Source organism: Gymnoscopelus microlampas (genome assembly GCF_963454915.1).
Source record: "Gymnoscopelus microlampas genome assembly, chromosome: 19".
NCBI classification, from domain to species: Eukaryota; Metazoa; Chordata; class Actinopteri; order Myctophiformes; family Myctophidae; genus Gymnoscopelus; species Gymnoscopelus microlampas.
The window spans coordinates 907,278-932,658 of NC_139956.1; the positions used below are offsets into that span (position 1 = coordinate 907,278).

The window sequence follows — 25,381 nt, forward strand, 5'->3', positions numbered from 1 at the left end:
GCCGGTTTCCTGTTTGGCCAGGAACTACCGCGCCGGTTTCCTGTTTGGCCAGGAACTACCGCGCCGGTTTCCTGTTTGGCCAGGAACTACCGCGCCGGTTTCCTGTTGGCCTGGAACTACCGCGCCGGTTTCCTGTTTGGCCAGGAACTACCGCGCCGGTTTCCTGTTTGGCCAGGAACTACCGCGCCGGTTTCCTGTTTGGCCAGGAACTACTGCGCTAATAACAAAAGGAAACTCACGCTGATTTTAAGAGATTGTATGATCTGAAGAAGGAAAAAAAAAAAAAAAAAAAAAAAAAAGAAAACACAGCTCACGGTAACTAAAGCTCCACTGGCTAAGAGAAACGATCCACAGATCGTATAAAACAATTAAAAGAACGCTTTTTGAAACGCTTCCATCTTCCGGTGAAAACGAATGGAATTCTGGGTAACGCAGTAATAAACAGACGGCCTGCAGTGACGGTAATGACCAGCAGAGGCTGCTAAAAATCGTTTTTTTTTAAATCTGCACTGTATAACTTTAAATGTAATATTATATCACTGATCTCTCTCTCTCTCTCTCTCTATCTCTATCTCTCTCTCTCTCTCTCTCTCTCTCTCTCAGGTCTCAGTTCGTCCAGTTCCCTCCCCTCCCCCGGCGACCCCTCCTCCCCCTCGCCGAGCTCCGCCTACTCCAGCGGCCCCGCCCCCATGGACACGTCCCCCTCCCTCTCCCCCTCCTCCCCGCTGTCCGTCCCCTCCCCCCCCTCCCCCTCCTCCTCGCCCCGGCCCCCTCCTCCTCACCAGGGGTGGGCGGGCGGCTCAGAGGACGAGGAAGTGGGCGGAGCCTGTGGTGGGACCGACCAATCGGATTTGAGCGCAGGTAAGCCCCGTCGGTGCTGTTGATGGATGCTAAATGCTAATGGTAGCTTCATAGATGTATTACTTTGCCATTAAGTGTGTTAACACTACCAGAGGTCGCGTTAGTCCGATAATTGCGGGTTTTGACCGTTTTTTTATGACAAAGACCGGAAAAAATAAATCTCTCCGGACATCCTGACCGGTTGATAAGGACACGGCTGTTCATTAATTATCACCGCAAAATTAGGCACATTTCAAATCCTCTGCTTTGCAAGCTCTCTCTCTCTCTCTCTCTCTCTCTCGCTCTCGCTCTTTCTTTCTCTCTCTCTCTCTCTCTCTCGCTCTCGCTCTTTCTCTCTCTCTCTCTCTCTCTCTCTCTCTCTCTCGCTCTTTCTTTCTCTCTCTCTCTCTCAACAGTGTGCGTGTGTTTCTGGGAGAGAGAGAGAGAGAGACGTAGAAAGAAAAGAGTTTGTCACACACTGCTGCTGCGTAGCCAGCGGTCTCGGCAGTCCACGGTCCGGTTACAAGTTACATTATATAAAGTTGTGTATTTAACAGCCAGTCACACACAAGTTGTATCATTACTAGTTAGAATATATCACAGATACTAGGCTAATACAATGGCACTTGTGAGTAAAGTTGGCAAGTTTCCCTACAGTTTAAACAACAGTGCAGGTTGAAGATGAAATCTAACACAGATGCGTAAATACTCTTCACAACAGCTATAGGCTACTGCAACTACTATGGCATTGAGGTGAAACATGACGTTAATCATAATCGTGGACCTATTTTTAACTCTATGAGGTGGACACGTTAAAATGTTACCACTTTGAACTGAATAGCTCTATGAGGAGACGACAAGATTCTCACAACTCATCAACTTTCCCACGGCTGTCCCAACTAGACACACGGACGGCATCCACTGTCTAACTATACAGCATAACCTCCTCCTGTGAGTGAGTAGTGGTCTATAATGTATTGCCCTAACAGGTCAGCTGAGCCACGTTATGAAGGATTTATCTGAAATGCCCAATTTTGTGCAATGCCCTTTGATTAGAAAATGCATTCAAACGCAATTGATTATTGAGAAACCATTACGCACGCAGCATGCGCAAATGGTAATGTAGGTAATTAATGTATTTGTGTAAGATGACCCTGCTATATAAAATGTGTATATTATGATGGTTCATGTTCAAATAGCTCAATCCAAAATATAATGCTGTAGGCCTAAGTGTTATGCTGTATTTACGCACCTGCTTGTCATTAATGCATAAAAATAATTATGACCGTTATTTTTGTCAGATGTCCGATAAATTTGAATCCTTCCGGACATTGGGACCGGCAGATTAAAATCCTAGCGCGACCCCTGAACACTACATGTATAACAGTCAAACGTTATGGTATGGGCTTGTTTCCATTGTGGTCCCGCATCATTCCCGAGTAGTGTTCTAGTCAGTGTTACTTTTGAATAAAATGTAATTCAGTGATGATAATTTAATCATCTGAAATGTTTTAGTTTTAAGTTGACAAAAAATCATAAGATCATAGTTGACTAAATCTACAGTTGATTTTGTCGACACAAAAAAATATATGTTGGCGGTGCCTTGATGGCATCGTGATGCCTGATTTTACACTTGGTTCCATGATGAAAATAGCAGATCTCCCAAGCATAAAATGACTTGTCTTTTAGTTCTACTGGATCTCTTCTCCACTAGTCCTAACATATTAGTCTACTTTTTATTTGTTGACTAAATTGTCAGTATATTTAGTCTTAGTTTGTAGTCATAAAGCTTAGTATTTATTTAGTTTTCTTCAGTGAAAAAAAGGTAGAGTCGACCAACATTTTTCGTAATATTTTTTCGACGAAATGAGCACTGGTTCTAGTTCATACAATACATGCAATACATATCAGTGCAATCTCCGTAGCAGCAAAAGGTATATTTACAGAAACAGAAGGGGTTTAGTTGTTGTTTATTTTATTTTATTTATTTGCACATTTAAAAACAACACATTTGCAACAACAGCATAATATTGGGTTGGGTTGTGCGGGTGAGATTTAGGTTCTCTTCCCTCCAGATGGTTTTGCTGTCAAACCCCATGGCCTGCAGCTTGTTTAGCAGAACAGAATGATTTGTAATACTGTTGAACGCTTTCTGTGTGTCCAGCATGACCGTGCCACAGTATTTGCCCACATGTCTGTGTCAGGTCAGACGTAGTCATAGAGTACAGAAGTCCTGACGTCACTCGTTCATCCCCTGGTTCGTAGAGTCATGTCTCTATGGAGAATAACATTGGGTCATCTTAGAATCGTCTCATATAAGAATTGTGTTTCAGAAATAAATAAACTGTCTCTGTGATATTGTCAGGGAGGAGGTTCTGTATCGTTTATATTATATATATAATAATGTATATATATAGATATTAACTCATTCACTGCCAGAATATTTCTGGCCGCGTTTGCCCACTGCCAAGATTTTTCATTGAAAAAAAAAAGTACTCAGGAGCCGAGATACAGCATTTTAAAGTTTTAAGTTAACAAGGAAGTGGATAGGAGTCTAGATCTTCGAAAAATCATATCTCCTTGGTCTTTGGGTGAAAAAAAAAAAATGTTAAAAAAAATAATATATATATTGTTTTATTTTTTTATTTTTTTAAAAGTCGTTTTAGTCGTTCTAGGCAGGGAATGAGTTAACAGGAAGGTGGTTCTGTATGGTTTATGATAGTCAGTCACTTATACTGTATTTGATACAGTCTGTTTCTGGAGAAAATGTAACTAATTTGGCTGAAGTAACATTATGGTTTTCTCACCGTCAGTTGATGCTTCATATCCATAAGAGTCAAACCACCGGGGTCATTAGTTTATTGTTGGAACACAGTTCTTAATTGACGCGATATTAAACACGTCTATGGGGATTCAGAACGGGGGTGGAAAACCGCGAACCAGGTAGGATGTGTAAATGACGTCAGACTTTGGTGCTTCTATTCTATTCAAACACAAACATGTTTCTGCAGACAGAGCAGAGCGCTGACCTCCTCTTCTCCTCTCTGTGTCTGTAGGCCTGGATCCCAGGAGAGGCCGGGCCTCACCCCTCTTCCTCATGGACTATGAAAACAACCACCCCCCCACACACACACACTCCCCACACACACACTCCCCACACACACTCACGCATGCACACGCACACGCGGCCCGCTGTCCTCTGTCTCCCTCGCTGGAGGAACAGCTTCTGAGTTACAGAGAGAACGAGGAGAACGAGGGAGAGAACGTCCCCACACAGGTACCACACACACACTAACTACACACTACATACACACTACACAGGTACCGCACACACACTAACTACACACTACAACGTCAACGATAACGATAATTATAACAACTAGACCATACCCGGTCGACACATCCGTGGGGGGATATGCGCACATGATCTGGCAACCCGGGAGGCGACATTGTTTGACACATAAACGCTAATAAGAAGCTGAGATTTGATGAAATTGAAAAACGGGCTTCACAGTTAAGTTCAGATGGTAATGGTCAATGGCTGTGTGCAAAATCAGAGCAATTGGTCCAGCCACTGAGGAGAACCGGGTAGCTTCACTCACCACTACAGACAGACTCACCCTTACTAGAATTATAGTAGGATAGTAGGATAGCGATATTTGGTTATATGAGAAAAAAGGACATTAGATCAGGATATTCAGGAGTTAAACAGAGGGAAAGCCTACATTAATATCAGGTGACCTCAGAAGGTCTTCATCACAGAGTGCTGATAAAGACCCTGTAGATCCTCTGTAGTTTTGTCTCATGTTTGATCCGTTTTGATCTGTTTTACAGGTGTGAAACAGTGATGATACTTTTAACTAACCATTAGCCATAACTCATGTCCTGTGAGCACCTGGTTGTGTTCATAGTGCTGCTGTTGCTCACTATATAATAGCTTAGTGGGAACAGCCTTATACACCAAACACACTCTATACTGTTGGCACTTGTAGATCTGCTATTTTCAGAGCGCAACACCCGAGCGCAACCAAACCTCTTCTCCACTAGATCTATCCCTAACATTTTAGTTTGTTTTTGTTTGTGACAAAATGATCAATATAATTAGTTTGTAGTTAATGTTCACAGCTTCGTTTTTAGTTAGTTTTCGTCAGTGAAAAAAAGGTAGTCGACGAAACATTTTCGTCATAGTTTTAGTCGACAAAATGAACCCTGTATGTATGCTGTCATACATCTGAGAGTTAAAAGTGGAGTTAACCCATTGAGACCTGAAGCCGATTCTACATGTCTCCTAAATCTCAACAGTATTCTGAAAAACGTATGTTTCTATATCAGTGGTTCTCAATCGTTTTCATGTCAAGGACCCCCAAAATTATATGTATTTGGCCGCGGACCCCCATCAAAATATTTTGTTCCAGGGACCCCCCAGAAGCAAAGATTTGAGTTAAAAATGTTCGCTTTATAAAATATATATATTCAAAGATTTTCACCGGCACTCGGTGCCGCGCTATGAGCTTGTAGATCTGCTATTTTTGAATAGCCCAAAGTGTAAAATAATGCTTTTTAGCTCAAATCTAAAAATGACACAGTTCCAGGTCTTAATGGGTTAAACTGTGAAGCTTAGATCATCATCCATGTTGTGGAAATGTGTGTTTTTTCTTTTTATGTTTGTTTTACACATGATCTTTTATATGTTTGATTCATTTAACCACTTAAACCATCCATACTTAGTAAACTTAACCATGTTGTAAGTATAGTGTACATTTTAAATATATAAGTATGGATTTGAATACGTATTGAGTAGTGAACGGTTCACTTCCTGCTACCTCCTCCCCCAGGTCGACATGGCAACGCTGGCGGAGCAGATCATCGAGGCCACGCCGGAGCGAATCAAACAGGAGGATTTCCCCAGAGGGGCGGAGTCACCACTCAGAGAGAGGCGGGACAACCCGGCCATCACGGACACCTGGTTGGCTACCTACCTGGACACGGTTGACGCCCACACGCTGGCCCCACCCAGGTGACTTTTCCTTTGACTAGATGTTGCCCCCCCCCCAGGCAATTGTAACAGCAGGGACGTGCACAGATAGACTCTAGGTCTAAAGGGGAAAAAAGTTTTTGTTTTTTTTCCAGTTTACAGCAGGGGTCTTCAACAGGGGGTCCGGGACCCCTAGGGGGTCCTCGGAGTTACTACAGGGGGTCCGCCAAATCTTTATGTGATATGATTTTTCTTTTTACCATAACCACTCGAAACCTAGCATCCCTTTTCTGAGGAGAACTTTAGCCATAAATAGCAGATCTACAAGCCCACAACGCCTCGCGCTGCGAGGCGTTGAGAGCTTGTAGATCTGATATTTTTTGGCAAAGAGGTATAGGTGTAGAGGGAAAAAAAGAGCAGACCAAGTAAACAAAAAAATGTATAATTTACTTGAGCACCTGCCCCTCAAAATGTCTGTGCACGCCACTGTGTAACGCAGTGACTGCCATGGACGTAATATTACGTCATCTGGAGCCACAGTTGCACCACCTCACACTTAATTAAGTTCAAACTTAGCCTAGTTATAGTTTTAACTCATTCACTGCCTGAATTATTTCTGGCCGCGTTTTGCCCACTGCCAAGATTTTTCGTTGAAAAAAAAAAGTACTCAGGAGCTGAGATACAGAATGTTTAAGTTTTAAGTTAACAAGGAAGTGGATGGGAGTCTAGATCAATCATATCTCCTTGGTCTTTGGGTCAAATTATTTTATTTATTTTTTTTTTTTTTCCAAAAGTCGTTTTAGTCGTTCTACTGCCCATAACTACAGAACAGACCATCACGTTACAATGGGGTTTTTTCCCGGTGGAAAGAAGAGAGACTCGTCTTTCCACCGAGACATTGTTTGCCACAAAAAAAAAAAAAGTTTTATTGGATCTTGTTTATTTGAAACACTTATTTGTTTTAGCTCTTGCTCATTTGATTTTACTATTTTGTCTCATGTGTTTAACCCATTAAGACCTGGAACTGTGTCATTTTTAGATTTGAGCTAAAAAAGCATTATTTTACACTTTGGGCTATTCAAAAATAGCAGATCTACAAGCTCGTAGCGCGGCACCGAGTGCCGCGCTATGAGCTTGTAGATCTGCTATTTTTGAAAAATTGTGAAAAGGTGTTCAAATCTTTGAAATATATATATTTTTAAAGCGAACATTTTTAACTAAAATCTTTGCTTCTGGGGGGTCCCTGGAACAACATATTTTGATGGGGGTCTGCGGCCAAATACATATGCATTTTAGGGGTCCTTGACATGAAAAAGATTGAGCACCACTGATATAGAAACATACGTTTTTCAGAAAACTGTTGAGATTTAGGAGACATGTAGAATCGGCTTCAGGTCTCATGTGTTTAAGACAGTATGTAGCTGATATATTACACTTTTACCTTAGCACTAGGTATACTCTTAGTTACTTGTTTTTGCAGGAAATGCACTTCAGACTTCTGGTGATTAGTAGTTTAGTTCCCTACCTATGTTGAATGTACTTATTGTAAGTCTCTTTGGATAAAAGCATCTGCTAAATGACTGTAATGTGTGTGTGTGTGTGTGTGTGTGTGTGTGTGTGTGTGTGTGTGTGTGTGTGTGTGTGTGTGTGTGTGTGTGTGTGTGTGTGTGTGTGTGTGTGTGTGTGTGCGTGTGTGTGTACAGGCGTATGTGCCCCCCCTCCCCCCTCAGCGCTCTGGCGCTCCAGAGGTTAAGACCGCCCTCTTCCGCGGCGTGGGCGGAGTTCCTGAACGCCTCGTCCAATGGGAGGATGGAGAGGGACTTCGCTCTGCTGACGCTCACCGACAGCGAACAGCGGGAGCTCTACGAGGCCGCCCGAGTCATCCAATCAGCTTTCAGAAGATACAAGGTACACTATATGAGTCATCCAATCAGCTTTGAGGAGATACAAGGTACACTATATGAGTCATCCAATCAGCTTTGAGGAGATACAAGGTACACTATATGAGTCATCCAATCAGCTTTCAGAAGATACAAGGTACACTATATGAGTCATCCAATCAGCTTTGAGGAGATACAAGGTACACTATATGAGTCATCCAATCAGCTTTCAGATGATACAAGGTACACTATATGAGTCATCCAATCAGCTTTCAGATGATACAAGGTACACTATATGAGTCATCCAATCAGCTTTGAGATGATACAAGGTACACTATATGAGTCATCCAATCAGCTTTCAGAACATACAAGGTACATTATATCATTGGTTCTCAAAGTGGGGTCCTTGGGGGGGTTCCAGGGGGTCCCCAGAAAAATGTGTTAATACAGCGTCACAATAATTTGAACCATTTAAAGCTTTTACACTTTGGGCCACTCAAAAATATCAGATCTACAAGCCGCGCTATGAGCTTGTAGATCTGATATTTTTTGAAAAGTCGTGAACATTTGTGCAAATATTTGAATATATATATTTTTTTAGACGCAAACATTTGTAACTCAAATCTTTGCTTCTGGGGGGTCCCTGGAACAACATATTTGAGATGGGGGTCCCTGGAACAACATATTTTGAGATGGGGGGTCCACGGCCAAATACATATCATTTTGGGGGTCCTTGACATGAAAAGGTTTGAGAACCACTGATATTATATGAGTCATCCAATCAGCTTTAGATCACATCTACTAAAAACAACACGATTTGGATTTCAACACCAATGACTTGTGACGGACTGAGACATGAACACACTTGATACTTAAGTCTTTTCATGTCACTGGAGGACTTGTTTGGGACTCCAGACACGTCCTACAGGTTTTGTCTTGAGTCTCAAACACGTCCTCCTCCAAACTAAACGCTAAGACATGAAAGCAAAGACTTGAAGGTTAAAGGTGTAGTGAAATGAAAAATATGTTTTTCACACTTTTAGAGCATATCCGTGGTCATCATATGGGCATACCTAACAATAGATGCCCAAAAAAAAGAAAAAAAAAACATTTTTGTGTATTTTTATATCTAAAGTCCCTAAAAGGCCAATCTTAATTACTTCCTGTAAAGGAAAACGTGCTGCGTGATGACATAACGCAGCCTTCATGAATATAAATGAATCTAGATTACATGCACCTGTTTGATTCCCATAGCTGCACGTTCTTCAAACACAGCTGATTTTAATTACAGAGATACTCCGTTTTGAATCTCATTGAAGATGAGTGTATTACTCATTTTAAACTTCATCTGCACACTAAAATATGTATCTGAAAACATTATAGGTGAGAAATAAGCCAGGTAGTAGCAAACGTGCTTCACTGGCCGTCTCTCTCTCACTTGTAAACAAACACTAGCCGTGTTGCGCACGGCTGAAGTGATTGAGATCCGACGTCCCATAGCCTGAAGGGATGGGACCTTCTGATTGGTTTAGAGTCGGTTGAGCCGACGTTTCAGACTGAACCTTCAAAATAAAATCACCGAAAATGTCACTGCAGTGCATCTTTAAAGGTCATGTGTGTGTGTGTGTGGGTGTGTGTGTGTGTGTGTTTCAGGGTCGCAGGTTAAAGGAGCAACAGGACATGGCTGCAGCGGTGATCCAGAGATGTTACAGGAAGTACAAACAGGTGTGTGTGTGTGTGTGTGTGTGTGTGTGTGCGTGTGTGTGTGCGTGTGCGTGCGCATGCTGTGTGAGTTCTGAAAACGTTAATGTTCAATGTCTAGTCTCTGATGTCATCAAAGACTAGACAAAAAGTAAAATAGTGAGGTTAGGGTTTTTTATGTGACTTGATGATTTACTCGTCACACAAATAATTGCGATTAACGATTGAGTTGTATTTGTGGCGTTGAGTATAAGAACAACATGATTTATGAACGTATGAGAATCAGGTTGGATGAGAGAGAAGAAACATCATGGACACTGTGCTGTACCATGATGCATGGATTAAAGTTCTCAGTCGCCACGACTGATTTCAGTCATTTGGATCCAGAGAATCCAGCATGTTTTCTATGGAAGCATGTTTAGCGCAGCTAAAATAGCCCATAGCCAAGCTCTCAATGCGTCTGTGACGCATTGAGAGCTTGTAGATCGGCTATTTTTGGTTATTTTCTTTAACGATTAGCAGCATTTGAAGTGGTCAAACTAGCAATATGTTTAGAAGCTTTTCCCATGGGATATTTCATAAAAGCAAAGGTTAAAGCCTCAATCTGTGATTTCTTCACCTGGTTGGCTGTATGTAGAACTGAACAGCAGGAACAATATTACTAAAACATATTATTTACATATTGTGTTAATTGTTTAGGAAACAGCCTTAGTGTGTGGAGGGCTCCTTTCAACACTGTTTCACACATTGCATAATACAACATTTTTTTCAGTCCTGAGATTTTATTTAGCTTTAATCCATGACCATGTCTGTAAAAATGTGTGTGTGTGTGTGTGTGTGTGTGTGTGTGTGTGTGTGTGTGTGTGTGTGTGTGTGTGTGTGTGTGTGTGTGTGTGTGTGTGTGTGTGTGTGTGTGTGTGTGTGTGTTAAATGAACTAACATGCTTTGTCTCTTCCGCTCTATATCTCTCGTTAGCTAACATGGATAGCTCTGAAGGTAATATATATATATATATATGTCACTGTTATGCACTCGCTCTGTGTGTGTGTGTGTCTGTGTGTGTGTGCGTACATGCGTGTGCTGACTCCTCCTCTTTACCGTATAAGGACTTGTCATGTGACCGTTTGACTCGTTTCCTCGTTTACCGTATAATATGTTGTCATGTGACAGTGTATTGATTGATTGAGTATTGTATTAACCCATTAAGACCTGGAATTGTGTCATTTTTAGATTTGAGAAGGGGGGGGGGGGGTGTACGCCCGTTTAATGGCGAAGTGATGACTCCTCCCCTTTGGCCTCCTGACAGTCAGGATTCTCAGGGCTGTTTTAACCCATTAAGACCTGAGGCCGCTTCTAAACATTTTTTTAAATCCCAACAGTTTTTCGAAAAAAATATATTAAAAAAATATTTTCAGATCTACAGATCTACAAGCTCATAGCGCGGCACCGAGTGCCGCGCTATGAGCTTGTATATGTGCTATTTTTGAATAGCCCAAAGACATCTAAAGTGACACAGATGCGTTCCAGGTCTTAAAGGGTTTTAAATGAAGCCAGCGATCTACATGTGTCGAGGGATGGGGTCAGGGCATTCCACACCCTGGGTGGCAGTGCTGTAGAAGGAGAATTTACCTTTGTTTGTTCTATGGGTGGGTGGTACCAGATGCTTGATAACGCTCCCTCTAGTGTTGAGGCTGTGGGTGTGGCTGACTTTTTGGAGGTATTTAGTCAGATATGCGGGCATTGAGGGCATCGAGGGCATCGAGGGCATCGAGGGTATTGAGGGCATCGAGGGCATCGAGGGCATCGAGGGCATCGAGGGCAACGAGGGCATCGAGGGCATCGAGGGCATCGAGGGCATCGAGGGCATCGAGGGCATCGAGGGTATCGAGGGCATCGAGGGCATTGAGGGCATTGAGGGCATCGAGGGCATGAAAGCCAATCCCATTAATTTGTTGTGTGTCCGCAGTACGCTCTGTATAAGAAGATGACCGAGGCGGCCATCTTGATCCAGTCCAAGTTCCGGTCGTACTACGAGCAGAAACGCTTCCAGCAGAGTCGCCGAGCCGCCGTGCTCATCCAGCAGTACTACCGCAGTTACAGAATAAAGTATGTATAATATTTATATATCTGTACTACCAATGTGTTACCAATGATACTAATGAAGGCTCTGTTCCATTCTGGTTGTTACAATGATACTAATGAAGGCTCTGTTCCATTCTGGTTGTTACAATGATACTAATGAAGGCTCTGTTCCATTCTGGTTGTTACAATGATACTAATGAAGGCTCTGTTCCATTCTGGTTGTTACAATGACGCTAATGAAGGCTCTGTTCCATTCTGGTTGTTACAATGACACTAATGAAGGCTCTGTTCCATTCTGGTTGTTACAATGATACTAATGAAGGCTCTGTTCCATTCTGGTTGTTACAATGACACTAATGAAGGCTCTGTTCCATTCTGGTTGTTACAATGATACTAATGAAGGCTCTGTTCCATTCTGGTTGTTACAATGATACTAATGAAGGCTCTGTTCCATTCTGGTTGTTACAATGACGCTAATGAAGGCTCTGTTCCATTCTGGTTGTTACAATGACACTAATGAAGGCTCTGTTCCATTCTGGTTGTTACAATGATACTAATGAAGGCTCTGTTCCATTCTGGTTGTTACAATGATACTAATGAAGGCTCTGTTCCATTCTGGTTGTTACAATGATACTAATGAAGGCTCTGTTCCATTCTGGTTGTTACAATGATACTAATGAAGGCTCTGTTCCATTCTGGTCAAACAGAGTCAGGGTGTTGACTCGGAAACACTCTTTTTTTGAACACTTTATTTAGAAAGACATGGAAGTACAATTTACAAATTTCTCAAGGACCCCAACATGATATGTATAATATATGCAGTCATGTTATGTTTGGTTGTGTGTGGGCGTCACACTCTGATAGGTGATCTAAAAGCTACAACGCATCAGCTTGTAGATCGGCTATTTTCAACTCATGTGTAAATCAGGCATTATGACGCCATCGAGGCCAACATACATGTTGGTCGACTAAATAAACTGTAGATTATAGTCAACACTGATGTGCAGAGATGCTCGTAGGCCTGCGTCCTGCGTCGCTGGCGCACCATATTGCGAAAGGACGCATTCATGACACCGTCGTTGCGTCCATGGGACGCACTAGAGTTGTCACCAACAACAGAGACACATATAACAATAATTCGCGGTAAAATTAGTAGTGCACGATAAGTATCGGCCCGATAATTATCGGTCTGATATCAGGAATTATGACGTCATCCCGATAAAACCGATAACATTAATAATAGCTCCGATGATATATAATATTTGTCAGCTTTGATCTGCATGGACTCTCTCGGTTAGACACCGTTGATGGAGAAGTATAACTCGGTTAGACACCGTTGATGGAGAAGTATAACTCGGTTAGACACCGTTGTACTGGAGATGTATAACTCGGTTAAACAGCGTTGTGTGGAGACTCGCATACGTTTTAGCAGCAGCAGCACAGCCCCTCGCTGTTAGACTACGCTACACACAGAGAGAGAGAGAGAGAGAGACGGCATGAGGAGCTGGATGAGACCTGGTCTTAAACGTGTTAAAACGTCTTGGATAGACCACTGTCTGGAATAATAACTGATCATCATACATACAGGTCTACTACTAACCTTTGTTGCTATTGTCATCTTAAATTGACCAGCCAAAGTAAAATCCCCGATTTTAGAGTGTTCTCCAACTTGCTTGGAGATCAGAGTGATGTGGTGGATGTTGCCAATCAGCTGTGTAACATTAGCAGGTTAACGATGGCTCGTTGAGCCTATGCATTTGACCCTGATTTGACCACAAAGGCAATCAAAAGCACTAATTAATGGCAGCTGTAAGTAACCGGTTGTCTATCGTCTGTGTCTTGTGTATGTTTAATAGGCAACTGGATGTTTTCTGTAGACTAGAGATATCTTATCAAGTAACTTATCCCTGAAGAGGGTAGACCCTCTCCCTCATGCTAAACTTAAAGTGACTTATAAGGTTCCACTTCTCCTCAAAGACAACTTTATTTTCCTTTCTCAATGACAAGCCTAATATTATTATTGCATGTTGGCTATGTGCAATAACTGCAAGCCAATGTTCATAGGCAGTGTCAGTATTTGTCTTCATTATTTCTTGAATTCCTATTTCTTTATTTGCCAATAATTCCACTGTAAGCCAGTGTTTTCAGTCTTTTATTGCCACACAATAAATAATAAAAATAAATTCTACATTCATAAATAATACAAAATAAAATAATAATAATGATTAAAAGGTTCTATGATTAAATGTATTCTATTGGTCAAAGGTATGTTAAATCCACCTGTTGCCCACTACTAGTATTTCTTACCATATTCATAAGGTGTGCTAATACTAAAGATTCATATAAATTTGAAAAAATATATTTATGATTTTTTAATATACAGTGGTTAGCACTTGAGAATGGCAGTAATACCACCTGAGCGCCTCTGTGGTGCCACAGAGGCGCCACTACTACTTGGTGGTGCCACATTTGACACCTTTTTTTAAGGTGTAGTGTGGCTGAACGGCCACCATGTGGCACATGTGAGTCCATGAACTCTACAGTACATTATTAGCAACAGGGGAAGGGTGAATGCATTTAAAAGTGAATGTTATTTTTATTCTTTGTAAACATAGAAAATAAGGGAATGAGTCCTTAGGATGAATTGAGAAGCAATGCTTTCTTTAAACACAACTGTGTTTCATGGTGGAAGAAGTGCACAGACATTTTACTTAAGTAAAAGTAGCAATACCACAATATAAAAATACTCTATTTTTATATTTACTTATTTTTAAATATACTTACTAAAAGCTAAAGTTCTACAATGTTTGAAAGTAGCCGATCTAGCTTGTAGATCGGCTATTTTCAAATGGCTGTGGCATAAAATAGGGCTAAAGTGGTTAATATGTATGTTTTATTATATAACAATTTATATCTGCAAAGTAACTAAAGTTTTCAAATAATTGTAGTAGTGGAGTAAAAGTACACTATTTGCCTTTGCAGGTGTAGTGGAGTAGAAGTGAAAGTGCACTAATACTCCTGTACAGTAAAAAGAAAACACTTCATCATTTTCCCCAAGGTTCTATGGAACCCAAATAAAATACTCTATTACAACTAAAAGGCCTGTGTTCAAAATGTTACTTAGCCTAAGTAGCCTAACTAGTAACTAAAGTTTTCAAATAATTGTAGTGGAGTAAAAGTACAATATTTGCCTCTGCAGATGTAGTGGAGTAGAAGTAAAAGTACAGTAATACTCCAGTGAAGTAAAAAACACCTCAACAGTATTCATTAATTTCTAGGCGCCCCAACCTGGAATCAAACCCTGCTCTGCAAATTGTAAGGCCATCCTCTACTCCACTACACTACTGGTACAGTGATAAGTCTGTGGGGTCAGGATGTGTCTCGTTCTCTATGTTCTGTGCACTACTCCTTGGAAAGTCAGAGATAAAAAGCATGCAGCTCCCAAAGCTGCTACTGTCTGAGAGCAGTAACTAGTAACTATAGTAGTCAACTAAAAGCATAATATAAACTACTGTCCGGCACAATTATATTGTTTTAGAATGTGAAACAGAGTTAAATGAACACAGGAGAGTATATTGTACTAACTAACTAAGGACCCCAATTTAAACAAGCCATATGGCTTTCTTATTCCTATTTAGCAGCCAGCTTCCTATTTAGTCGACCTTGGATTTGAACTGTACTTTCATGTGCTCTTTGTCTGCAAACTTCTAAATAAAGTATTCAATCAATCAAAAAACTTTTCATGGTTGGAAAAACAGAGAGAGAATGAGAGTTTTCATCTGAAGAATTGCTGGGATCCACAGAAAATCTCTGCTATCAGTCTGTCTGTCAACGACATGCAAATTAACTGGTTTAGCACCTTGGCCAGGGTCTTTTGTTCGTCTCTAGCCACACTTCATTGTCATCACAATGGACTTAGAGCCCAGGAGTTTGCCCTCCCCCCCACACACACACACACACACACACACACAAGCACACTTTTTCAATTGCAGTTTGTTTTCATTTGATTTTAAGTGGATTTGCTAGTTTCGTTTTTAGCTTGTGAAAAGGCTTAGTTTTAGTTGAGTTTTTAAATTAGTTTCAGTGTTAATTTTAGTTGTATTATTGTAAGGGTAGCCAGGGGCAATATTCAACAAGCTCAGAATAGTGAAAATGGCAGATCTACAAGCTCACAACACGTTGCATTGCTACAACTGCTGTTGTCATCGGCTGTGTGGAGACAGAAATGAAAACTGATTCAGATTTTTTGCTTAATCATTCTGAATCAGCTTTGCTTAATCATTCATCAAAAGTTATGAAAGCTCTAATGAAGGAACGGGACTCAACTGACGTTGACAGAGAAGCATCAGAAAGATTCATCAGATTTACAAACATCCCATCAGAGAGAATTTGATGCATTTGGGGTTGACCTTAAAAATGCAGTCGATGCCCATAGTACTGAAGACAGAGAGAAAAACTCTAAAAATTTAATGAAAACAAAGTGCAATTGAAAACATGTAGTCAAACAAAAATACAAATGTGTGCGTGTGTGAGGATAAAATCTCTGTTGATTTATCTCTGAGAGGGTAGCCTAAAAATGTATGTATCCACTAGTAAAGTTACTCTGGTTTGGTAACAAAATGTAAAGTGCGTTATAAATAAAATCCATTATTATTATTATTATTACTCTCAGAAAGTAGCAGCTTTGGGAGCTGCCAGCTTTTTATCTGACTTTCCAAGGAGTAGTGCACATAACATAGAGAACGAGACACGTCCTGACCCCACAGAGTTATCACTGTACCAGTAGTGTAGTGGAGAAGAGAGTGGTCTTACAAGTTACAGAGCAGGGTTTGATTCCAGGTTAGGGTGCCTAGAACTTACGTGTGCATAATGTTGAGGTGTTTTTTTTACTTTACTGGAGTATTACTGTACTTTTACTTCTACTCCACTACAACTGCAGAGGCAAATATTGTACTTTCACTCCACTACAATTATTTGAAAGCTTTAGTTACTTTGCAGATATAAATTGTTATATTATAAAACATACATATTAACCACTTTAACCCTATTTTATACCACAGCCATTTGAAAATAGCCGTTCTACAAGGTAGATCGGCTACTTTAAAACATTTTAGTACTTTTGGTACTTTAAGTATATTTTGATGCCAATACCGTTGTACTTTTACTCAAGTAACATTGCACTGTTACAGCTGGAAGTGTAACTACACCTGCAAAGGCAAATAGTGTACTTTTACTCCACTACTACAATTATTTGAAAACTTTAGTTACTTTGCAGATATAAATTGTTATATAATAAAACATACATATTAACCACTTTAGCCCTATTTTATGCCACAGCCATTTGAAAATAGCCGATCTACAAGCTAGATCGGCTACTTTCAAACATTGTAGAACTTTAGCTTTTGGTAAGTATATTTAAAAATAAGTAAATATAAAAATAGAGTATTTTTATATTGTGGTATTGCTACTTTTACTTAAGTAAAATGTCTGTGCACTTCTTCCACCATGAAACACAGTTGTGTTTAAAGAAATAATTGCTACTTTCAAAGCCCACTGAGTGCAATTTACCAAAATACATCTTGATAATATAACCCATACAATTATTTGTTTCACTTCTCAACAAGTTCAGCTTCAATTGCAGCCTCTGTTGACTGGAAGCAGCCCTGTCTCAAATAGACAGAACATGCCTGTGTCTGGGCATTAGTTGCTCTCTACCGCCATCTAGTGGCACCACAGAGAAAAAAGCGGTACCACAAAAGTAGGTGGTACCACAGAGGCGCCAGAGGGGTGCCACCCCTGACATTATGAAGGTACAACCACTGTATGTATATATATCGGTATCGGTCTTGAAAAGCAGGAACGGGTCGCACTGATCTAGATCTGCTATTTTCACAATATGTATCTGTGGAACTGAATCAAACTAAATTAAGTGCCTCAACTCCTAATTCCTCAGGGTGGGGGGTCCCCAGTTAAAATATGATTATTTTGGGGGGTCGCTGCCTGAAAAGGTTGAGATCCACTGCATCAGGATATAATGTACACAGTCACACACGCATAGAAGATATGGAGATTGGAGATCAGAGAAAACGATAGGGGGGGGGGGGGGGGCGGGGGCGTGTAATTGGGGACCCATAAAATGTTTCTGGGACCCATTTGATTGACAACCTGTGGGTCCCGGGACCCATTACATTGAAAACCTAGCAACATCTCTGGATGTGTTATTATATTTATGAATACTACTGAAGTTACCCATTCATTTATCAAAGCACTTATTAATACAATGCGGTTTTACTGTACATCCAAGTTATCACATCATGTATAATATGTTTTATAATGGTATAATAATTATAATATTGAATAAAAAAAAGTATACTAATAATAATAATAATAAGTATAATAATAATAATAATAATAATCATTGTTTTTTCCAGGGGAGCGTTTCTCACTAAGAAACAGGACCAGGCAGCCAGAAAGATTATGAAGTTTCTACGACGATGTAGACACAGGTAACACACACACACACACACACACACACACACACACACACACACACACACACACACACACACACACACACACACACACACACACACACTATATACAGACTGAATGATTCAGGAAACGTGAAACTAAATGAACATTCAGGCTGAGTGTCAGGTTAACCCATTAAGACCTGGAACGCATCTGTGTCACTTTTTGATTTGAGCTAAAAAGCATTATTTTACACTTTGGGCTATTCAAAAATAGCAGATCTACAAGCTTATAGCACAAGCTTGTAGATCTAGTCTATTTTTGAAAAATCGTGAACATTTTCAAAAGTTTTAAAGCGAACATTTTTTAACTCAAATCTTTGCTTCTGGGGGTCCCTGGAACAACACATTTTGAGATGGGGGTCGGCGGCCAAATTCATATCATTTTGGGGGTCCTTGACATGAAAAAGTTTGAGAACCACTGATATAGAAACATACGTTTTTTTTTTCCCCAGAATACTGTTGGGATTTAGAAGACATTTGTAGAATCTCATTCACTGCTAGACTTATTTCTGGCTGCGTTTGCCCACACAGACAGAGATGTTTCATAGTACAAATAAAAGTACACAGGAGCCGAGATACAGAATTTTAATTAAGAATTTTAAGTAATAAGTTAACAAGGAAGTGGATAGACAAGCTGAGCTTGTAGATCTGCTATTTTTTGCTATTTTTGAATTGGAATCCAGATTTATTTTTCTTATTTTTAAATTAGAATCCTCAAAAGTAACATTGTTATTTAATTTCCAATGCATTTAGTTATACTAATGTTAACTTTATGAACTGAAATACAAATACATTGGACATAAAACAGACAATAGAATGTTAATACTAGTCATTAAGCTACTAATATAGACTGAAGTCATTAAAGCGGGTCATGTTTGCATGTTTAGAATCATAACAGCTGAAATCAATAATATATCATTATTCTGATATTAACCTGTGGGCCTCATTAAGTGAAGGTGGGGGCCTCATTAAGTGAAGGTGGGGGCCGCATGTGGCCCCCAGGCCGCCAGTTGCCCATGTATGTCATCATAGGCAGGGGTGCACATAACTGGTGCGCATGCGCACCCAAAATAAATAATGTGCGGCACATCAGACCAACAGCTGGGACAGGAATTTTCAAGCTTTTATTTTTTAGCAAAAATAAAAAATAAAAGCCTGGAGATGGAGGCTAGGAATTTACTTCCTGAAGCCACACTCACACATTCACGCTAAAGCACGCGTCGGCCCCCCATGTACAGCCATTAGGCGCAGGGGGAGGGGACGCATGCTGCACGTGATTGTGTGAGTGTTGCCTCGCATCGCCTCGCTGCGCGCACGCAGCCAAGCAGCGGCTGTTAGAGGCACTCGTCACCGACGATGAACGCACCGCAATGGTTCAAAATATGCCGCGAACGTCCCAATCTGGCGGATAAAAGCAGCGCAGCAGCACAGGGCACCAACCTTGGGGGGGGGGGCACCAAACGGCGTGAGGGAAAAAAATGGACGGGACCATTTATTTGGTGAGCACGAAGTCACATCTCCAGGTGCTCTTCTCACTACTAGACCTAAAAGGTTATGTGTACTGTTAGGATATTGTGCAGTAGGCCATATAGGCACACATACATACATATCTTTTCACATCTTGTACCCATGTTTTGTTTATTTTCATTTATTGTTTTGGCACTGTTTCTGTACGTCACAACGGCAGCCGGCCACTGGAGGTACGGCTATATAAGTGAACGTCATCACGCCGGGACAGGAGGAGGAAGTGTCGGTTGTTTGGAGTTGTGGTTTGGGAGTTAGTAACGTTCGGTATACAGTACATACGGAGGCCACATCTCTACTATGGATTTAGAAGATAAGCGACGGATGGATAGCGCTGTCCTACTGTGCCTTGTAGTTTCTAAAGGAAGTGAGAAGAGTGGAGCTTCGCGTACGAGAAGAAGTTACTGACGGTCCCACCGTAGTGTCCCGTGTCGTATGGTACAGAGACTAATACATACATAAATAGCACAAAAAACCCTACGGGGGAAAAAAAAGAAGAAAACCGAAAAATACCATAAAAAGAACGTGGGTTATTATCCCCGCACCTGAACAGTGAAAGATCCAGCATCTCGCTCCGGCTGTGAGGGCCAACGCCAGTGCTGGCCGTATCCAGTAGGTGAGTGGAGCTGGGGGGTTGTTGACGTGGGGGGAACAGTGCCATTTTGTTTTAGTTTGCCATATATATATACACAATCACACGCACGCACAAACACCTTTTAGGTCAGGGTAGCTCCTATCTATGGTGTTTAGCGAGCCGGTAGGAATAGCCCGTGACAAATGGGGGCTCGTCTTTACTGAATCGTTTATTTGGGTAGTTTGTTTGTTATATAATTAGTAGCCGAGGAGTTAACCAGTAAAAGTAAATATGGGTGATGAATTTACGCCCGAGACATTTTTAGAAAAGATTTGCAGGCTCAGCGAGTGGTATGAGCTAAAAAAAGATGATTTACGCCGAGTGGCCGAGCATTTAGAAGTGGTATTAACGCCTGAGATGAAGAAGGGAGAAATGGTGGAGATCTTGGTGCAACGGGTGGGGGGAGAGCCGCTTGATAACGCCACTCGACAGCATTTGTCATCAGTGGAGTTACAACGAGTAACGCTTGAGCAAGTGAGAGTCAAGGAAAGGGAGGAAACAGAGCGGGAGCTTGCTCGTATTGCACTAGAAAAAGAAAAATTCAATTCAATTGGAAATTAAGAAATTGGAGCACGGGGTGGGTAAAAGTGAGAAACCATTTGGGGTGGGGCGTAATATATGCCTCGTGCCCAAGTTTTGTGAGCAAGAAGTTGATGTATTTTTTTTTGTCATTTGAAAAAGTGGCAAACAGGTTAAAGTGGCCTTCACAATATTGGTCGCTGCTAGCACAAAGTGCATTGACAGGAAGAGCTCAAGAGGTGTATGCAGCTCTAGATGAAGAAAAGTCGGCTGACTATCAGACAGTAAAAAAATTAGTATTGGGTGCTTATGAATTGGTACCTGAATCCTATCGACAGAGATTTCGGGGCTTGCAGAGGAAAGTGGGGGAGTCCCATTTAGAATTTGCCAGACAGAAGGAAATGGCATTTGATAGGTGGTGTCGGGCCCGAAATGTGAATCAGGATTATAGTCAACTTAGGCAGCTTATCCTGACAGAGGAGTTTAAAAATGGCATTGCCCCAGGAATAAAAACTCATTTGGAAGATCATAAAGTGCAAGATTTACAAAAGGCAGCCATGTTGGCAGATGAGTATGAATTATCGCACAGGACAAACTTTGGTAGTAGTAAAAATGCTAGTTATCACGAAGTACAGGAGGATTTTGGAGTATCAAATAACAGAGAATCCAGGGTAGGGATGAAGGTGAGGAATGACAGGCCATGGGTACCCTCAGCAATGCCATCTGGGCCAACATGTCATTACTGTCGGAAAAAAGGACATATAAAGGCAGAATGTTGGAAATTGCAAAATGATGTGGGAAGAGAAGGTGGAGTAAAACCAGTGGGGGTGGTGTCGATGGGCCCTGAGTCAGAGGAGAGGAGAGAAAAGGAGAGAACCCTGGAGATGTACAAAGAGTTTATTTCAGAAGGATCAGTCATGGTCGATGGGAAAGAGAGTCCTGTTGTAGTGTTGCGAGACACGGGAGTTAGTCAATCTCTGTTAGTAGAAAATGTTGGGGAGAATGATAGAACATTTCTAAAGACGTATGCTCTCATTAAGGGGGTTGGAGGGGAGTTCATATCTGTACCGATTCACCAAATAACATTAAGGTCTAAGGTGGTGAGTGGGCTGGTGTCCGTGGGAGTGGTCACCAGTTTGCCGGTACCAGGTACCAATTTTATTTTGGGTAATGACCTAGCCGGGGACAAGGTATATGCAGACCCTGAGATTACTACCACTCCAGCTTTGTCAAGGGAGACTGAGGGGTTACAAAACGAATTCCCAGGAATATTTCCCGCTTGTGTAGTGACGCGAGCACAGGCTCGACTGGAGATTGAGGCAAAAAGGGAAGACGAGGCAGGCGAGGCTCAGACTCCTCAGAGTAGTTTGGCCAATGTTTTTTTTTCAAATGTCGAGGGCTCGATTAAGACTTTTACTCATAATGATTTGGTGAGTGCTCAGCAGGAGGACCCAGATATTGGGAAACTGTTTGAGAGTGCGATACCACAGGAGGAAATGGGGAATGAAGCAGAGGGATTTTATTTGAACAATGAGGTACTTATGAGGAAATGGAGGTCTAGGGAGTGTCCTGCTAACCAGGAGTGGAAGGTAGTGTATCAGGTGGTGCTCCCACCCTGTTATCGAGAGGACATTCTTAAATTAGCTCATGAGGTTCCAACAGCAGGGCATTTAGGAATAAGGAAAACGCAAGCCAAAGTTCAACAGCATTTTTATTGGCCAAAGATGCATAAGGATATAGTCCATTTCTGTAAATCATGTCATGCCTGTCAGGTGGGGGGAAAACCAAACCAGGTTATTCCCAGGGCACCACTGATTCCGATACCTGCTTTTGAGGAGCCTTTTACTCGGGTGTTGATAGACTGTGTAGGGCCCCTGCCTAAAACGAAAAGGGGGCATCAGTATTTGCTGACAATAATGGATGTGGCTACGAGGTATCCGGAGGGAATTCCCCTGAGAGATATCAAGGCAAAGACAGTGTTAGATGCACTAATGAAGTTTTTCACACAGTATGGGCTGGCCAGAGAGGTGCAATCGGATCAAGGATCGAATTTTATATCAGGAGTGTTTCAAGAAGTAATGTACCAACTAGGTATAAAACAGTTGAAATCATCCATATATCACCCACAGTCTCAGGGGGCCCTTGAGAGGCATCATCAGACGTTGAAAACAATGATTAGAACGTACTGTGTGGAGGACCCAGGTGACTGGGACAGAGGGATCCCCTTTCTGCTATTTGCAGCCAGGGATGCAGTAAATGAGTCAACAGGCTTTAGTCCGTTTGAACTGGTTTTTGGACATGAAGTAAGGGGACCGTTAAAGTTGGTGAAGGAGAAGTTTCTGGGACAGGAGACAGAGGTGAACATCTTAGATTATGTAGCAGAGTTTAAGGCCAGACTGAGAGCAGCATGTGGAATTGCTAGAGAACATTTGAAGGGGGCCCAAGAGAAAATGAAGGCTACGTATGACCAAAACGTGCAGGCGCGTAGTTTCAAGGTGGGAGACAGTGTGTTGGTACTGTTGCCTATTAGGGGAGACCCCCTACATGCTCGTTTTAGTGGACCCTATCTGATTGGGGAGAAGATAAATGATGTTAATTATGTCATTAATACCTCGGATAGGCGTAAGAAGAAAAGATTGTGTCACATAAATATGTTGAAGTTGTATCATGGTCGGGGGGAGAGGCCAGTAGTAGCTATTAACATAGAAAAGAGGGAGACAGAAGAAGATAGTGGGGCAGAGAGTTTGGAGCCAGTGGGAATACATTTGGTAAATAGTGAGGTGATGGCCAAGTGGGGTCAGGTGGTGGAACATCTAGAGCCAGAGCAGGGGGTTGAGGTGCATGCTCTGATCCAGAAATTTCCGGCTGTGTTTACAGATACTCCTGGGCTAACCTCTGGGCTTAAACATGATATAGAGGTAGGGGATGCGTTGCCTATCAAACAGCATCCCTATAGGTTAAACCCAGGGAAAATGGCTGCAGTAATAAAGAAATAAAGTACATGCTAGAGCATGATATTATTGAACCTAGCAGTAGTGATTGGAGCTCTCCTATTGTACTCGTTCCTAAATCAGATGGGAGTATCAGGATGTGTGTGGATTTTCGCAAAGTGAATGCAGTGAGTAAAGCGGATTCATATCCTATTCCCCGGATTGAAGACTGCATTGATAGGATAGGGTCAGCTAAGTATGTGTCGAAATTCGACTTGTTGAAAGGGTATTGGCAGGTGCCTTTGTCGGAACGTGCAAAGGAGATTTCAGCATTTGTGACTCCAGATGGGCTGTATCAATTTAGGGTTCTTCCGTTTGGCTTGAGAAATGCACCAGCATGTTTTCAGCGCCTGATGAGCCAAGTCACCAGAGGGTTGGTGAACTGTGTGACCTACATTGATGACGTGGTGTTGTACCATGACACTTGGGAAGAACATGTAGCTCAGATAGAAGAATTCTTTGAACGGCTGGCCGAGGCAAAACTAGTGATTAATTTAGCAAAAAGTGAGATCGGCAAGGCCCAAGTGACATATTTGGGGCATGTAGTAGGACGCGGCCAGGTCCGCCCTCGTGCTGCTAAAGTACAGGCAATTACTGATCTTCCGGTACCTCAGACAAAAAAACAGTTGATGAGGGTACTAGGAATGTGTGGATTCTATAGAAAGTTTGTGCGAAATTTTGCATCAATTACAGAACCTCTTACAAATCTATTGAAGAAGACTGTGAGATATACTTGGAATGAGCAGTGTCAGAGAGCATTCGAGCAAGTGAAGGCCATTTTAACTTGTCAGCCTGTGTTAACGGCACCTGATTTTGGGAAACCATTTAAGTTGGCGGTAGATGCATGTGATGTGGGAATTGGAGGGGTGCTCATGCAGGAGGACAGCAGTGGTATTGATATGCCAGTGGCCTACTATTCAAAGAAGTTAAATCGTCACCAGAAGCTCTATTCAACCATAGAGAAGGAAGGGTTGGCCCTGGTGTTAGGTTTGCAGCATTTTGAGATTTATGTGACCAATGGCTGTGGGGAGGTTGTGGTCTATACTGATCATAACCCTCTGGTTTTTATTGAGAAGTTTAAGACCAAGAACCAGAGGCTTTTCCGATGGGGTCTGGTCCTACAGCAATACAATCTGTGTATACAGCACGTAGCAGGGAAGGATAACGTCATTGCTGACACACTGTCTAGGGCAGCGGGGTGAGAGGTTAGGTGTAGAGGAGAATAGGATTTAGTGTAGTTGCAGGGTAAAGAAAAAAGGTTTTTTTCTTTTCTTTATGGGGGGAGATGTTAGGATATTGTGCAGTAGGCCATATAGGCGGCACACATACATACATATCTTTTCACATCTTGTACCCATGTTTTGTTTATTTTCATTTATTGTTTTGGCACTGTTTCTGTACGTCACAACGGCAGCCGGCCACTGGAGGTACGGCTATATAAGTGAACGTCATCACGCCGGGACAGGAGGAGGAAGTGTTTGAAGAGCGTGGCGGCTCGGTTGTTGGGAGTTGTGGTTTGGGAGTTAGTAACGTTCGGTACACAGTACACACGGAGGCCACCTCTCAACTACGGATTTAGAAGATAAGCGACGGATGGATAGTGCTGTCCTACTGTGCCTTGTAGTTTCTAAAGGAAGTGAGAAGAGTGGAGCTTCGCGTACGAGAAGAAGTTACTGACGGTCCCACCGTAGTGATGTCCCGTG

The 25,381-nt window shown here is 41.8% G+C and overlaps 1 protein-coding gene across 4 annotated transcripts in view; it reads left to right on the forward strand.

Moving 5' to 3' along the window:
• camta2 (calmodulin binding transcription activator 2) overlaps positions 1 to 25,381 on the forward strand; it is an 83,872-nt gene that overhangs the window by 56,126 nt on the left and 2,365 nt on the right. For all 4 annotated transcript variants that reach the window (XM_084042783.1, XM_084042786.1, XM_084042784.1 and 1 more), the window contains 7 exons: positions 604 to 861; positions 3,897 to 4,117; positions 5,676 to 5,857; positions 7,519 to 7,723; positions 9,349 to 9,420; positions 11,363 to 11,502; positions 17,910 to 17,984. In XM_084042783.1, coding sequence (XP_083898909.1) covers positions 604 to 861; positions 3,897 to 4,117; positions 5,676 to 5,857; positions 7,519 to 7,723; positions 9,349 to 9,420; positions 11,363 to 11,502; positions 17,910 to 17,984 — 1,153 coding nt within the window. The remainder of the gene's footprint in view (positions 1 to 603; positions 862 to 3,896; positions 4,118 to 5,675; positions 5,858 to 7,518; positions 7,724 to 9,348; positions 9,421 to 11,362; positions 11,503 to 17,909; positions 17,985 to 25,381) is intronic.